General features: G+C 36.8%; 1 protein-coding gene across 11 annotated transcripts in view; it reads right to left on the reverse strand.

Moving 5' to 3' along the window:
* Positions 1-705: 705 nt before the first annotated feature.
* ZFAT (zinc finger and AT-hook domain containing) overlaps positions 706-14,764 on the reverse strand; it is a 147,669-nt gene continuing 133,610 nt past the window's right edge. For 5 of the 11 annotated variants that reach the window (XM_009674886.2, XM_009674883.2, XM_068933376.1 and 2 more), the window contains 3 exons: positions 14,002-14,128; positions 11,915-12,045; positions 710-2,656 (listed from right to left, as the gene is read on the reverse strand). In XM_009674886.2, the coding sequence (XP_009673181.2) occupies positions 2,417-2,656; positions 11,915-12,045; positions 14,002-14,128 (498 nt within the window). In that variant the 3' untranslated portion in view covers positions 710-2,416. Of the gene's footprint in view, positions 2,657-11,914; positions 12,046-14,001; positions 14,129-14,764 lie in introns of all 11 variants that reach the window. The other 6 variants (XM_068933374.1, XM_068933372.1, XM_068933375.1 and 3 more) reach the window with 3 other exon arrangements.

Below are 14,764 nucleotides of genomic sequence, written 5' to 3' on the forward strand. Positions count from 1 at the left end.
GCTGTGGTGCTATTGATGGGAAAAGCTGGAAACACAAATTGAGAAGCTGTCAAGCCGCATATAGTAAAACTTGATAACCTCACTGTGATCAGATTATAAAAGGAAAAGAATATCTGCAGTTTATCATGTTATGAGCAAGGAATATATGATATCGGTGATAACATGAATGGCTAGCATTACCTCAAGAAAGTACATTTTTGTTAATGATGTAGTATCCAGATGAGTTCATGTCCTTCTCTGTTTAAATGAAAACTGATACCCTTTTCAATTTAAGTATTAGCTGCACACTCAGGCCTGGCTTTGCTGTTCTTACAGAAATACAACTCCCCACTTAAGTAAGAAAAGGAAAGAGAAGACTTGTCTTGGAAGATAGACTTGTAGTCTTTTAAGGTACAAGAATGGTTAATAGTTCTCATCCTACCTCCATTAATACTCTCCAGCGTCCATCTGGAGATAACAGACTTAAGAATTAGTAAATGATACATGCCATAATACTTTTCCTACCTCCCCTCCCCAATAGATAACAATACAATACACTGCTCAGTTGATTCAAAAAGGTATTGTTAACAGCATACCTGTAACCACATACGAACATGATGTTCTTTCAAATGTGGTTTGGAAACGAAAATGGACATGAATATTTCAAATAATTTTTTAAAAAGTTCTTTGCAACTGTTTTTTCATCTCTTTTAGCTAATAGAGTCATTTTGGCAAATCAACACTGAATTTTATCAGTAATTAGAAAACAAGTTACTTGTGCACATTAACCAAGTTGGTACATTTGGTGCATCAGTTTCTATCATGTAAAATTGTTATTAAAACCATTATTACAACCAAACTAGTTGTAGTCCATTTTACTATATATGTAAGAAATCGACATTCCAATCTGTCATCACATTCAGCCCGTAACAGTAAAAGCCAAAAAGGTTTCATTTCTATAAACCTAATGACACTAGGATTTCTGTGCACTTGCCAGATTAAATCAGAGGAAATACAGCTACACCAAAGCGGAATGATTTTCATTCTGCTTAGATTTTAAAATATTTGTTCAGTTCTTTTCCATTAACAAAGGTAAATTCCTTATCACCACAGTTAAGAGAGAAACAAACACTGCATATTTGCACTTCTGCAATTTTAACATTGATAAAACCCAGTAGATTTACAAGAGGTAGATAACCAGCTCACAATATTATGTTTGCTTATTGAAAAGCTTTGTTCCATTTTTCTACTCAGAATGCCCATAAATAAGTTCAAGTCATATAAGGTCCTCCTTGACTTCACTGTGCTGCTACTTTGACTAGAGAGTATTAACTAAAGGAATAATTTGTTAAATTGAAAATGCAAAGCAGCATTCTTTACTTAGCGGTGAAAAGGAAGTCGACACTTAAGAAATTAGTGCATTAAAAGGAAACATGACAATTTTGTTATCAATTAATAACCTTTATAGCTCAAATTTAAAAATATTAAATCAGAAACAATTTAGGACTCATGAAGAAAAACTTGGAACTATATACATGCATAATTAAGAATATCTAAACTCTTGTCAATATTTAGGTTTTTTTGTACAGGTTCTTTCATCCAGTCATATATTTACAAACTTGTCTTTTTAAAACATATTAACATACATATTTTATAGCATTTACAAATCATTTGAATATAATTTTCTCTCCAAAGCAAAAGAATATTTCAATAAGTTGACAAATAGATTTGGTTTCATTGTATGGTAGTGACAGGTATTTATTTAGCGGGATAGAGAGCGTTAGCATTATCCAATCATCTAAATAATAATCATCCTACTCGTACCCAAAATTATTATATATGGCTTTAAAAGTCTTCTGAAATCAAAGGATCAACTCAGAAGTACAAACTAGAGTCCATCGGTGGTATATTTGTAATTAAAGTCTTGAGCCTAACATATTTGGGTTAGGTCCACAACTCTGCAAACACATTCTGAGCATATACTCAGAAACAAGAAGTCGTGCTAAGTTTACAAAAAAACCCTGTTTCCACTGAAGTCAAGAACATATCAAGTATTTATAACATGGGATATACTGACTTCTCTAGATATTCTAGCTGACCTTTATAGCTGTTTTATTACTGTAAGGATAACATGGTTTTGAAGTTACCAACCACGTTTTTCAGGATTTAGAGGAAGCAGCTGAGAGGTCTTCTTAGAAGAGGAAGAATGTTATTTCCTCAAAATATGAACATTTTTCCCCTCCAAGAAGTCTGAGGAAGTTTTGTCTATAATACGTCCAAGCTGCTGATACAAGCCAACCAGCCAGATCACTATCCAGTAACAAGGCCTTGCTTCACAAATGAATGGAAACTTTGCCAGCATGTTTCCTTTTGGCTGTGTTATGAAAATAAAGTTTTAGCTTTGACAAATCAAGCCATCACCTTTGCATACTGTTCCCTAGAGCTCCTGGACCGACTGTTCCACAGTTTGTTCTTCCACAGGCTGCACAGCTTCCTGTACATAAACTATAAATTCCGAAGCCTCTCCTCCCTGCGTATAGACAGTCACTGTCTCAATTCCCTCCACTTCATCTGAGGAGACCACCAGGTGATGCTGTTCAGATAGCTCCACTGAAGCTTGCTGCAAAGTCTCTTGAATCATCAAAGTGTGATTGGCTGATTGCTCCTCCTCTTTTACCTAAGAAGGAATTGAAAAAGTTACAGATGTTTCATCTTTCAAATAAATAATTGCTATCGTGATGATTAATGTAAATACAACACAGAAATTGAAATCAATTTTTGAAAGAAAATGTCAGATTTACACTTTAAATTTATAACAAACATGTCTGACTAATAAGATTTACTACTTTTAGTATTTTGTGAAGTTATATACTGCATCACGGTTATAAGCACAGATAGCTACTAAGTTCCAGGAACACAACTCTGGAGACATTTTTAATCTCTCGGCAGATGAAGATATCTTTGATCTCTCTTTAAATATCATCATCTGAATAAATCTGAAGTGGAATGATTCCTCTAGTATAACTGAAAACCCATCCATTTTTCCCAGTCACCATTTTTTTTTGAGCCAAGGGATTGTTTTTAAAAGTAAAAAATTATTACAATAATCTATTGATTATTGCAAGAAAATTGTGAACTGCAACTATTACTGAAATACCTCTCCAAGACCCACTGCTTGCGAGGCAGCAGTTTTTATAGTATTGAAAGGATACTGATGGGAATAATTGAAAAATGACCATTTTTAATGAACATATTACTACTTGTCAAAAATAAAAAAAAGAACACCACAATTAGGTATCAAAATTAAGAGAGTTCAACTCACTCTGTTTAGGAATTATTAGAGTACATATTAGAATTCAAAAACAAATCTTAATTCCTCTACTGGTCCATGTAAATCCCTATGCATAGTAGTCCTAACCAATAACAAAACATCAGAACACTGTAAGTCACATGGAGAAAATGCAGTCTCTCCATTATCAACAATAGAATAATGTATTTTTGAGGAGAGAACGGAATAATAATTTTTCTGTATGCAAGATATATGCAAAGGCATTTGCCGGATGATTTCTGCACAAAACCACATTAAAGAGGGCTGTCTTATTTGTTGGGTCATAAACGTCAACCCACCCATAAGTGCAAATACAACAAAGTATGCACATAATGAAGATGTACTGTTGCTAATTGTACGTACTGCTGCTTAATATGGGAGCGAGAATAGAAGAGAACCACAGTGAAGCTTCCAAGGAGCGTTTGACTCCTTAGATTCGAGACTAGCAAGGAGGAAAAGGAGTTCTCTCTATATTTGTTTTCTTATTGCTCTAACTTGATGTTTTTTCTGCTCAACCACTCCCATTGTTCGACGTTAACTTTTTTTATTCCGTGTTTAAAATTTCTGTCAGATCAAGACGATTTAAGAGACATGCAACCCCTTAGGACTTCGTATCACTTTGCACTGGCACTCAATTCATGAGGCTATACAAAGCTTTTTCTTGAACAATAACAAGTATGTTTGGGTGTTCAGTTATTTAGAGATCCCTGAGTCAGTATGCTTGTGATATATAGATGGTATGTGGATTTTATCTAGTGAAAGATTTAACTTCTAAAGAGAAGCTTGTCATTGTGGTTGACCGTAACGCAATAGCACAACTGCACCTACTGAGGCTGACTCTGGCTTTGTTACACAGGATTCAGATTACAGGGATAAAACTACGCAATGGGGATGAAGTCCTCGCCATGTTCCTTTTCTTTTACAATGCATACCTGAATGTTTTTCCTAAAAGTTTTTTTAAACAACACCTGTTGAAGTTCAAGGTCAACATTTTACAAAAAATGGGTAAGGTTGGATGCCTGTCTTGACGCAATAAAATTGGCAACCGTCCTCCAAAAACAATGTCACAAAATATGCATATCCCAAGGACTATCCTTTACTAATGAAAAACTTGGGTCTCTATTCAAAAAGCAAGGAGCTGAGTCATGAAAAGAAACATTACACTCGTAGCTTTCTTCTTCCCCTGTCCTCCTCCTCCTTTTTTTTTGTTTTAAAAAGGAACCCTAAGTCCTGCCGAAAGCAATAGGAATTTAGCGAATCCAGAGACAGGACTCCCCCTTTCGTAAGCGCGCCCTCCTCTTTCCTGAGGTAACTGCTCCAGCGGCAGGTCGCTGCAAGACGGAGGGCTCCCCATAAAATCTACAAACGGCAATCCCAACAGGCAAAACAAGTAAGTCCAAAAATCAGGGGATTCAGATAGGGAGGCTGAGGTTAAAAACATAGGGTAAACAAAATGGCAGAGTTTGTTAAGTCTGCACATAACTACAAACCCTCGATAACGGAGATCTCCAAGCAAATACACGAACAGGCGTGACTGCAATTTGGCCGTTTAGTTACGTAATTCACAGCAGCTTCTCCTGTGGCAGCACAGCACACACAATCTTCCAACAGCAGGCCTCAGCCCCCAAAATGGCATTTGCATAAAAATGACTGCATTTGCTGAGCTGCAAGAATGTACAATACAGTGGCAATACGAGCTCGTGCAGTTTCACTTTAGTCACTCTAAATCAAAACGCACAACTCATTTCAAACATAGTTTTGTGAGTGCACATAAATAATGAATAAAGGAAGATAAATAAAGCACACTCGACACAAAAATGAAATGAAACCAGCATCTCATTCAATTCAATAGCAGCAATCTAATACTTATTCAGGTTTATATGCTTTTGAAATGAAAATGGCCAATAAAGAAAGTTAATTTAACCTCCCTGCCTGCCTTTATCAATGTGGTTTTATGACCCTTGTCATGCAGGGTAAAGACGACTAATGTCCTTACTCCTGGTGTTTCTAGCTTCCAGCATCTTTTCTGGGCAACTATCTGTAATCCCGTTACTTTGACAAATCACCACACTATTTTGGATATGCACATTTCAAATAAGTTCACTGTTTACATCCTTCAGCTTAGTTCCTATTAGGCTGTTGCACAGGGAATAATCTCAAAACGTTAATTTACATCCCTCAAATTGATGAAACAGTGGGACGGCTGCCATCAGAATGAATGAAGCTGCTATGTTCAATTCTTTTTATTGGCATTTCCAGTCTTTTCAAGGCTGGCATCCACGACCTCTTTTCCGCTTGAGAGCCAGCCGAGAAGCTTATCCTTGTTTAAAGAACAGTAGCAAGACTCTGAAGCCCTTCACTGCTGGCGTACTAAGCCAACTCGCTACCTGCACAGATATTCTTTATGGGCTAAATATATCTCACACGAAGGCCAGTGAGAAAAATTTCATTATGCCTTCATAATAAGCTCATGATTTGTTCTAAATGCAAATATCCAAGGACTGTCAAAACACATGCAAGTGACACACAGAAATGGGTACCCCTTAGAGGTACCTTCCTCTAAGACCAAGCAAGTCTTTTTTTAATCTGAGAAATTAATCCTATTAAGGAAAAATATACTTCTCCCCATTCCCCGAAAGGGGAAAAAAGAAAATATTTACCATAAAGTAGTAACGATGCTTTCTCATTCTAGGGGTCATTCTGAGAAATAATTAGTATCTTTAATTTCTTTGAAGTGGGCAGGAGTTGCAAGTCCAGAGTATATTTAAAATAGCCTTGCTGGGCTTGACCCAATTCCACTGCAGAATCTCTCTCGTGATTTCGAATTGAAAGCTGGCTGTCAGTTTACCACGAAGAAGAAAGGTTAATCTCACAGATCTTGCAGGAAGTCAAAAACCTTACACTAGATTACAGATGCTCCTATTTACATCCTAGGGCACCACAGTAAGAGGTGTATTCTTTGCTGTGCATTGCTACTGCTGTCATTTTGAAGGCAGTGCTTGTTGCTGTGGTAAGATTTTACTGGAGCCTGAAGAGACCACAAAATAAAATATGGAAGAAAATAAAATAAAAAGTGAAAACAATGAAAATCCACTGCTTTCTTAAGGTTGGTAAAGAACTGCTTAGTTAGCGAAACAGTAGGTGTACTTGCTCTGCAGAGCAAATTATAAGCCCAGGTTAAAAAGCAGGTTACCATGCTTTTCAGTAATAGAGTTAACCCTACACTCCAAGGTTCACATATAGAAGGAAGGTCAGTCTTCTCGGTGATTTTTGAATGGGAGAAAAAGAGAAAGTATTCAGTAGCCAATTACCTCTCTTAATTGTTAACTTTAGTGTAGTGCTTTAGATCAAGATGGATATTTCATCAGGTATTCTACATGTATGGAAGTATTTCATGCCCCGAAGACTTTATAATTGCAATATAAAATAAGAGATAGCAAGCAAATATAGAAAAGGGGAGATGGGGGAGTACAATATAAATAAGACAATGGCTGGTTTGTGTGACAGGCAGCAGGATCAATATAACAATAACCTCACCACAAATAATTGCTGTCACCATATTTTTGAAGAGTAATTGAGAGAAGACAATGAGTTACAAATTACTCTTCATTAAAAAAAAAACACATAACTAAGCACAATATGGAAGAAAGTATTAAGCAAGTTGTTTGAAAAAGTAATGAGCAATTAAATCTTAAAGGTAGGAGTTAAAATCGCTACAACTGAGAGATGGGATACTAAGTCAGAATTGAGTAAAAAGCCGTGGAAGTGAAAACCAGAAGCTTTTTTTTGTTGTGGCAAAAAAATGAAGATCAAGTGGACACACTGAAAGATAGCATGATGTCAAGAGGGGCAGACAAGCAATCTTTGAATTGTGTTCTGAATGAATACAAAAGGGGCAAAACAACATCTGTAAATGCCAGAAGAAAGAATATCAGGGTAAACACAGCATAAAATAATTATAGTTTGGACAACCATTTTAGCTATGCGGACAAAATAAAAGACTGTATTAAAATCAGCACGCAAAGTAAGTCAGCAGCATTTAGCTACCACTTGAATGCAAGACCCATGAATCCCACCCGAAAATAGCACCAGCTTTTTAGGCTTGAACAACAGGAAAAAGTGTTACATCGTACAGAAGCTAAAATAGAAAATGGACAGATGATGAACAGTTCTGTAAGCAGACTGATACAATCTTCTTTAAACACTGTGAGCTCGAAGTGATGGCTCTAGAGCCACAAGAAAATGTGAGAAGATAGATGCAAGGTCTTTCATTGGGACAGGAGAAGATTGTCTAGACCACTCTAGGTAGTTTCGCGAGACACTGGGACAAAGATCAAGCAAGTGAAGTATCTGTATTTTAATTAGTATATGAGGTCGTGTATTTGTGATTATAGCTTTTACATGCTGATATGTTATAAGTAAAGTGGTGGAAGAAATTCTGTGTGTAGCACTCACCCAGATATATCATTCACAAGAATTAGAAATTAAGGGGGGAAAAAAAAAAGAGTTGGGGAGTTGAGGTGGTGAACAAGACCGTGGACATGGGTTAGTCGGGCTATCTGTTTTTTTGGAGTTGGTTTTGTTTTGTTAGAGCAAAGATAGAGACTAGGAATCTAAAACAATTTGAGGAATTCAAAGTAATTTGAGGCAAAGAGAAAAATTTAAATTTGGACAACTGTAACTTTTAGTTTAAAATTGCAATCCTGATTCAGCTTGGGATTGGTTGCTGTCATGTGGTCAAGGCTTTTCTATTATAAGATCATTCATATGATTTAGCAATGTACTGAAAAAGACTCACAGACTAAGATAAAGTTTGTTGCTGCACAGAAAAACCTCATGGTCCTGTGAGACACTACAAGTGCTGCACATAAGATGTCTGGGCCAAAGGGTGAAGATTGTAGCACTATTGATTTATCTGGATTCACATACGATTCCAGGGACCAAGGGTGAATAGTACTTTTATAGCTGAAAAGTAAGGAGTAGAGTAATGGAAGAAAGTTCCAGGGAGGAAAAGGTAGACAAAGACAGCAACAGTGCAACGTAACATTTGCAGCAAAAAAACAGCAAAAAAATTAAGCTCTGTATATTCTAATAATTTAGGATTTAAAAGAAATTTCTTGGCATGAATACAGAAATAGAAAAACAATTGGCAAGGGCTACCTAGAAATAGGAATGAGGGGTGAAGAATTGATGAAAAAACTAATAATATGACCTAAAAGGAAAAGAAAACAAACAACATAACAGCATTAAAATCAGAACACTAAAATAAATATTAAGGAAAAAAAATGGAACCAAGCTGCTAAGCAAGGACTCGGTGAGGCCATTAAAGAACAAGAGTGGAAACTCAGTGACAGCTGATGCTGATATATTGTTGACACCCTGAATGAATTTTTTGTCTCACAATCCACAAGAGAAGCTGAAGGTCACAGAATAGAGTGTGGAATAAATTTTCCAGCGGGAAAGTGAAATATGAACATGTCTTAAGATCACCTCAAGGTTAACAATTAAGGAACGCAGCATAATTAAAAACTGACAAAGTAGTAGGCACAAATGAGTTATATCACAGAGAAAGCAACTTACTGTTAGGAAGAAAGAAAAGCTGCCAGTTCTAAGATAGGAGAGGATTACAGTCACCGTAGCGTCATTTAAGGATATTTTTTCCCTTCAAATTAAAAATGGGTGTGGCTGTAATCCTGAAGCAATCTTCTGCTGTGAAGATAACTGGGAGCAGTAACTAAAGCTGTGCAATGGATTAAATAGAAAAGAACAACTTATACAGAAAATTAAAAGAAATTAAAGAAGAGAAGAGAAGTGAAGAGAAATTAAAACAAAGCAAAACATCCATGGACCTCCCTGAGTCCTTCAGCTACTCTCATAAAGCCCACTAAAAGCAATGAAGCGGCCAGTTAGCTGTCAGGGGGCTTCCGCTTTACGTTCCCCTGGAAAATTCACAAGTCCGCACACTGAAAAGTGAAACGGCACGCAGGCTACCAGAAAAAGAAATCAGTAAGCGCTCCTGTATAAGCATGAAACAATTAACAGAGGAACAGTGCTTAAAATATTGAATTTTACTAATAGCTTGCTTCGCTGTAAATAGAGGTAGCCTAAGGTCACTCGGCTTGAGTTACTTCCATTCTTCACAGACCAGTTTGGCTTTTTTGCTACTTTAAGTGAGGGGGAAGAAGGCATTTTATATTAACAGGACTCTAAAGAGGAGAAAAAAAGAAAAGTAGCAAAGAGATTCTCTGAGAATTCAATATTTCATTTGATGCAAGAGCGGTGCTTATACCAGTTTGATATCAGACCAACAAAAGCGAGAGAGAAACCTCACAGGCAAGGGGAAGAAGTGATCAATGCTCAGCAGCTTGTAAACTCACAGGCTAGCTAGAAGCATGGACTAAAAAGTGAGGGAAGAGAAATAATTTTTAATATAAGCACTTGTTTACGAAAAGGTACCAACAAATTCAGATGGTCTAACACAGGGAAGATGATAGTTTTTAAGATGAGTTAGAAATGGAACAGATCTAATTCTTGGAGGAGGAAGAATCACTTAAAAATATCATTTTTGAGTTTAACGATGCAATTTCTCAAATGCAGTTTCTCATGACAGCTGCTAGTTCAGCAGTCATTCTCTCTCAGGCTTTTAGTAGAAGAAGGGTCATGAAAAATACATTTTTAAGGGCAGAATAGTTTTCAATAGTGTTGACAGACAGCACAAAGAAACACCAGTGGCTAATTCTCCACTCCACCCTTACACAGGTCATATATATAGGACAGCATACATGTTGGCAGCGGCTCTACTATTAAAGGTGCTTTGAAATCTGCACATAAAAGAGGATTGAAATGTCTCTCCTCTTTATTGATTCCATTTAGTCTCCATATTTGGCTGTTACTTCTCCAAAAAAAAAAAAAAAAACAACCACCAAACAAAAAAAAAACCCACCACCTTATATAATTTTTTAAATCAAAATATCAGGGAATTATTGCAAAGGAACATTTCAAAATGCATTTTCTTGAAATTCTGCCTCTTCCTCCTCCTGACTTTTGGGAGGTGCGGTTAGGAATTATTCAAACACTGTCTTCACAGACTATGAAATCCCCGCTCCTATGAATTTAACGTCCACAATACTACAGAAAAAAAATTAAACTCAAAAGTTAGTTCTAGCATTCAGAAAAATCAGAGTTTTGGATCATCTAAATAAAAGGAGTTGCCTAAACTCTTCAGGAATTTAAGACTTTTCATGCGCTTTCCTTCCCTATCCTATCAACCATGTCGAGCACAGAGACTCTTGAGTAATCAAACTGGACGGAACGAGTAAGAGTATAAAGGGTGAAATAGGCAGAACAACTGTAGCCTGGAGAACACAGCAGGGAAAAATGGGGAACGGTAGCAAGAAAGTTATCAGACATCTGTGAGGAAGATATACTGGGTAAGAGGCCAAATGTTCATATACAACAGCCATCTTAAATTTAAAATGATTTCCCTTTAACTACTAACTTTTTGTAACCTGGCATTCTCAATTTAGGAAGTGCCTTACTAATATCGTGCAGTGCAAAAATTCTTGTCAAAATCCTAAGCAGTACCACACTTCAAGAAAAGCATGCATAAATTAAAGTTATTTCTACCAATATTTTACAAGGTTTGTCTCATTTTAGAAGGAACCATATGACCTACCACAAACTATGTCACCTAATTCTTTATCAGTTGAAAACGTGAAATTACCAAGTCATTGTAACCATGCTTTCTTGAATAGTTTGAGAATTTCCATGGTAGTAACAAAACCATTTACAGATCATCTCAACCAATTGCAATTCACTTGAGTTTTTCTTTATTTAGCCTACCTCAAACGTGGGTGGCCACATTGACTACTATCTCACATAGACAATTGCTCTAAACAGCACCTGTAATACACTTAGAGCTGCTGCATGCTTGCAGATCACTTGCCTTGCATCCCTCAGAAGAAAGGCAGAGTGAGCTGAGGCTGAGTAGAAGTCTCATTTGTCCCCAGCATACATGATTTGGGAACCCTGCAAGTCTGCCTCATATTAGCCACCTGACAGCGTTACAAGGACAAATGATGGTGGCTCATCTTTGGATATGGACGTACAGCACCGTACCTCACAGCTCTGCACCAGCAAAAAGGGCTTTCAGACTGTTCTGTTTGTGGATGGATGCTGTGCCAAGGAACTCCTGTGTCTTTTAGATGACAATAGGACTAGATGCTCAACCATAAAAGCTATGCTGGTCTAAAAAACCTGAAAATGCCTGGGAAAAGCTGTATTTTCACTCATATATACACATACACACAAACAGTTGTGCGCGCACACAAACATATATATTCACTTCTATTTTGATGTATAAATATGTATGCATATATGTCTATGTATACATGTCTATGTATGCACGTATGTGCACACATGTATAAACCCATGTGCACGCAACACATATATACACACAAAACAGGTAGTAAAAAATTAAGTTTGGAAAAATTCTATGCATGTCTTTCCTGCGTGGTCAGTCAAAATGTAGCCCCTGCAGAACACTACACATTACATAACAAATACATGAAAACAAAAAACTCTCTTAGAAAAGAAAAGAGCTCTTACCTGCTTTACCACTGTCACAGTTCCAGGTGCCATGGTAACTACAGAAGCAACTGCAGTGGCATCCTGAGTTTCTGCACCCAACTCAATGATTTGCTGTAGGATGTTCACAGCTGTTGGGTCAAGCCTTTCACCTTATCAGAAAGACAGTAAGCATAAGAGTATTACAGTAGAACATACGTGAAAAATGGTATCTGCATCTAAGTGCTACAGAAACTCTCTTCCCTCCTGCCTTCACCCCGATTCACAGAACTGTCTATAAATTTCCAGCAGCTCAATAACATGACACTTTAATAATAGATCCATGGGAGAAAGCATTCACAGAACAAATTTTCCTGAAGGAGGCATGCATCAGCAAGCGAAACCACACTGCTCGTTTTTATGTCTATTGGAAAGAGATCTAAAAGAATATATTGACTAACAAACAACAGGTACAACTCGTAACAGTAAGAGCAAATTAAGAAGCTCCAAGACTTTACAAATCCAAAGATGTACTTGCCAGAAGCTCAGTTTAAACAGAACCTGAAGTCTATACTATAGGCAAGACAGTTACATAGTGTAGTACTTGTCCGTGTTTACCATCTGTCTGGCCACCTGTAATTCCCCTCAACCTAAAACAAGTCCTGTTATCACTAATGTGCCAAAGAGAAAAAGTTAATTGCTTGAGAGAGAGCATGCTCAACACTTTGTAAGTATGGCAGCAGAACATTGGCCACATTTTTTGTAATCTTCTTGATGCGTATAGTCTTGCCAAAGGAAAAATAAATTTACAAAAAACCATAACGCCATGTCCTCATTTCTCCAGTAGTGTGAAAAGGAAAGATTCGGAGGCCAACCAGCCAATGGAGAATGTTTTGTGATAAGGAGGAAGAGGAATTCCCCTCGTGTGGCCAGCCGCTCCCACACGCCCAGTGCCAGCACAAGAGGTATGTCAGGAAGGGACGGGAACTGCCAGGGCTGCGTTAAAGCTGCCTTATATCTGCTGCAATCACGGCTGAAGCGAGGAAAGAGGTAGAAAAGAGCCAGGCAATAGACTAGCGCTCATCTCTTAACCCCACTGAAGTTGTTACAGTGAAGGGAATCTGTCTCAGATGATTACATTTCAAACAGGAAGTAGTTTATACTTTGTTATCTACGTGAAATACAATTTCTTGTGTTAATTTGTTTGCTGTATTTTTTTCCTATGTAACTACCCTTACATAAAATATTACTGTTTGCCATCTCTTACCAGAGGAAGTTGCCAGAGAAGTATCCTGAACTTGGATGTACCAAAGCAAATCATTTCACTTTGCAAATTAGAGTCTCGTGCTTAAAACTGAAATTATGTACAGTATATTGCATAATCATGCCTATTTTACTACAAAGATCACAACAATGGCAACATGTGATCTTCTAATAGCATTTACATATATATATATATAATATACACACACACACACATATATATATTTGAAAAAGTCAAACATAAAAAACCTATTCCACACTCTGATGTTTTAACACTTTTAGAAATCTCAATATTTCTTGCTTTCTTCCAGACTTTGTTATCTCCCACTTAAAAAACACTACTTAATGCCTCTCTTGTTCTTGGTCAATGTGATACTAACTGACTTAGTTTCTATTTGGTGTATCATTAGAATTAGGCTTGTTAGTATTGTCTTAGGAACAAGGTAAATGAGCTGTTCCACTATGTCACTTCTACAGGTTGGTTGACTAAAGCAGAAAGAAAAATAGCCTGGAGAATTGCCATTGCATACGCACCATCTACTCTGCCAAGACAGCTGATTTCACAATATATTTAATAATACATTCAGAAAATTCCACCCACCTAATGATAAAGTCCAAAACAGGGTGTGATAAATAGTAATGTTGTTCGCATACAGAAATTCATATGCAATGGCCATTTCTTCTTATTTATCTTCAAAGAAGAATATAAACTTCCAGAAATAAGTTCTGGATAACAAATCTCATCATTTTTAATATTTTCACAGCAGACCATGTATTTCCCAGTGTACTCAAAAGAATCAGAAATTTATGAAAAGAAGATGCAGCTTGTGTTTCACCCCCAACCTTCAAAAAAAAGGGTAACTTACCATTCTCAGAAGTATATCTAAGGTTCTGTAACGCAGCTACTGCAGCTTGAGTGCCCTGAACATCTTCTCCAGCCTCTGTTATATGGAGATACTGAGTGGATGATTCTTCAGAAACTTCAGCAGTTAACTTAAAAATAGAACCCAGTCAACACATGGATAATCTCATTTCCCCTTTAGCAAATTAGAGACCAATGAAAGTTCTGGGTTTAAAGGAATAAATGTTGGATGACAAATATTGTAACAAGAAATATAGAAATAATAGATGAAACAGAATTCAAAATGAGCATTTCTATTGATTTTATTGGAGTTGTGGTATCACCATATAGATTTACACACCTAGACTCTACTTCAAGAGCTGTTTTAAAATGCTACGTTACTTTGATTTCACTTTTGTCAAACAGTTATTTTGTAACTAACAACTGACTTCTCTTGTACCAGGTTCTAGTAAAGATCTTCTGATTAAAATTAACCAGAAGAACACTAACCCTTGCAGATCTGGTAAAATGTGTCTGAAGTTTAAAAATGGCATTTTGTTTTAGAAAAAAAAATCTTCTGTAACTGTGTTTTTTTCAAGACAAGCTGTCAACACGTATTCCTGCTTTGATGAGTTTTTTTTTTTTTTATTTGTATTTTCCTTATAGCCATTTCCACAGCAGAGACATTATTGTATCCTGGATGTCCTTATTTTACCAGGTCTGGGGATCTACTGCAAGAGTAGAGGAGAAGTTTGTGAAACACATGTGGACACCAGATTTCAAAGAAT

Source organism: Struthio camelus, chromosome 2 (genome assembly GCF_040807025.1).
Source record: "Struthio camelus isolate bStrCam1 chromosome 2, bStrCam1.hap1, whole genome shotgun sequence".
In the NCBI taxonomy this organism is placed as follows: Eukaryota; Metazoa; Chordata; class Aves; order Struthioniformes; family Struthionidae; genus Struthio; species Struthio camelus.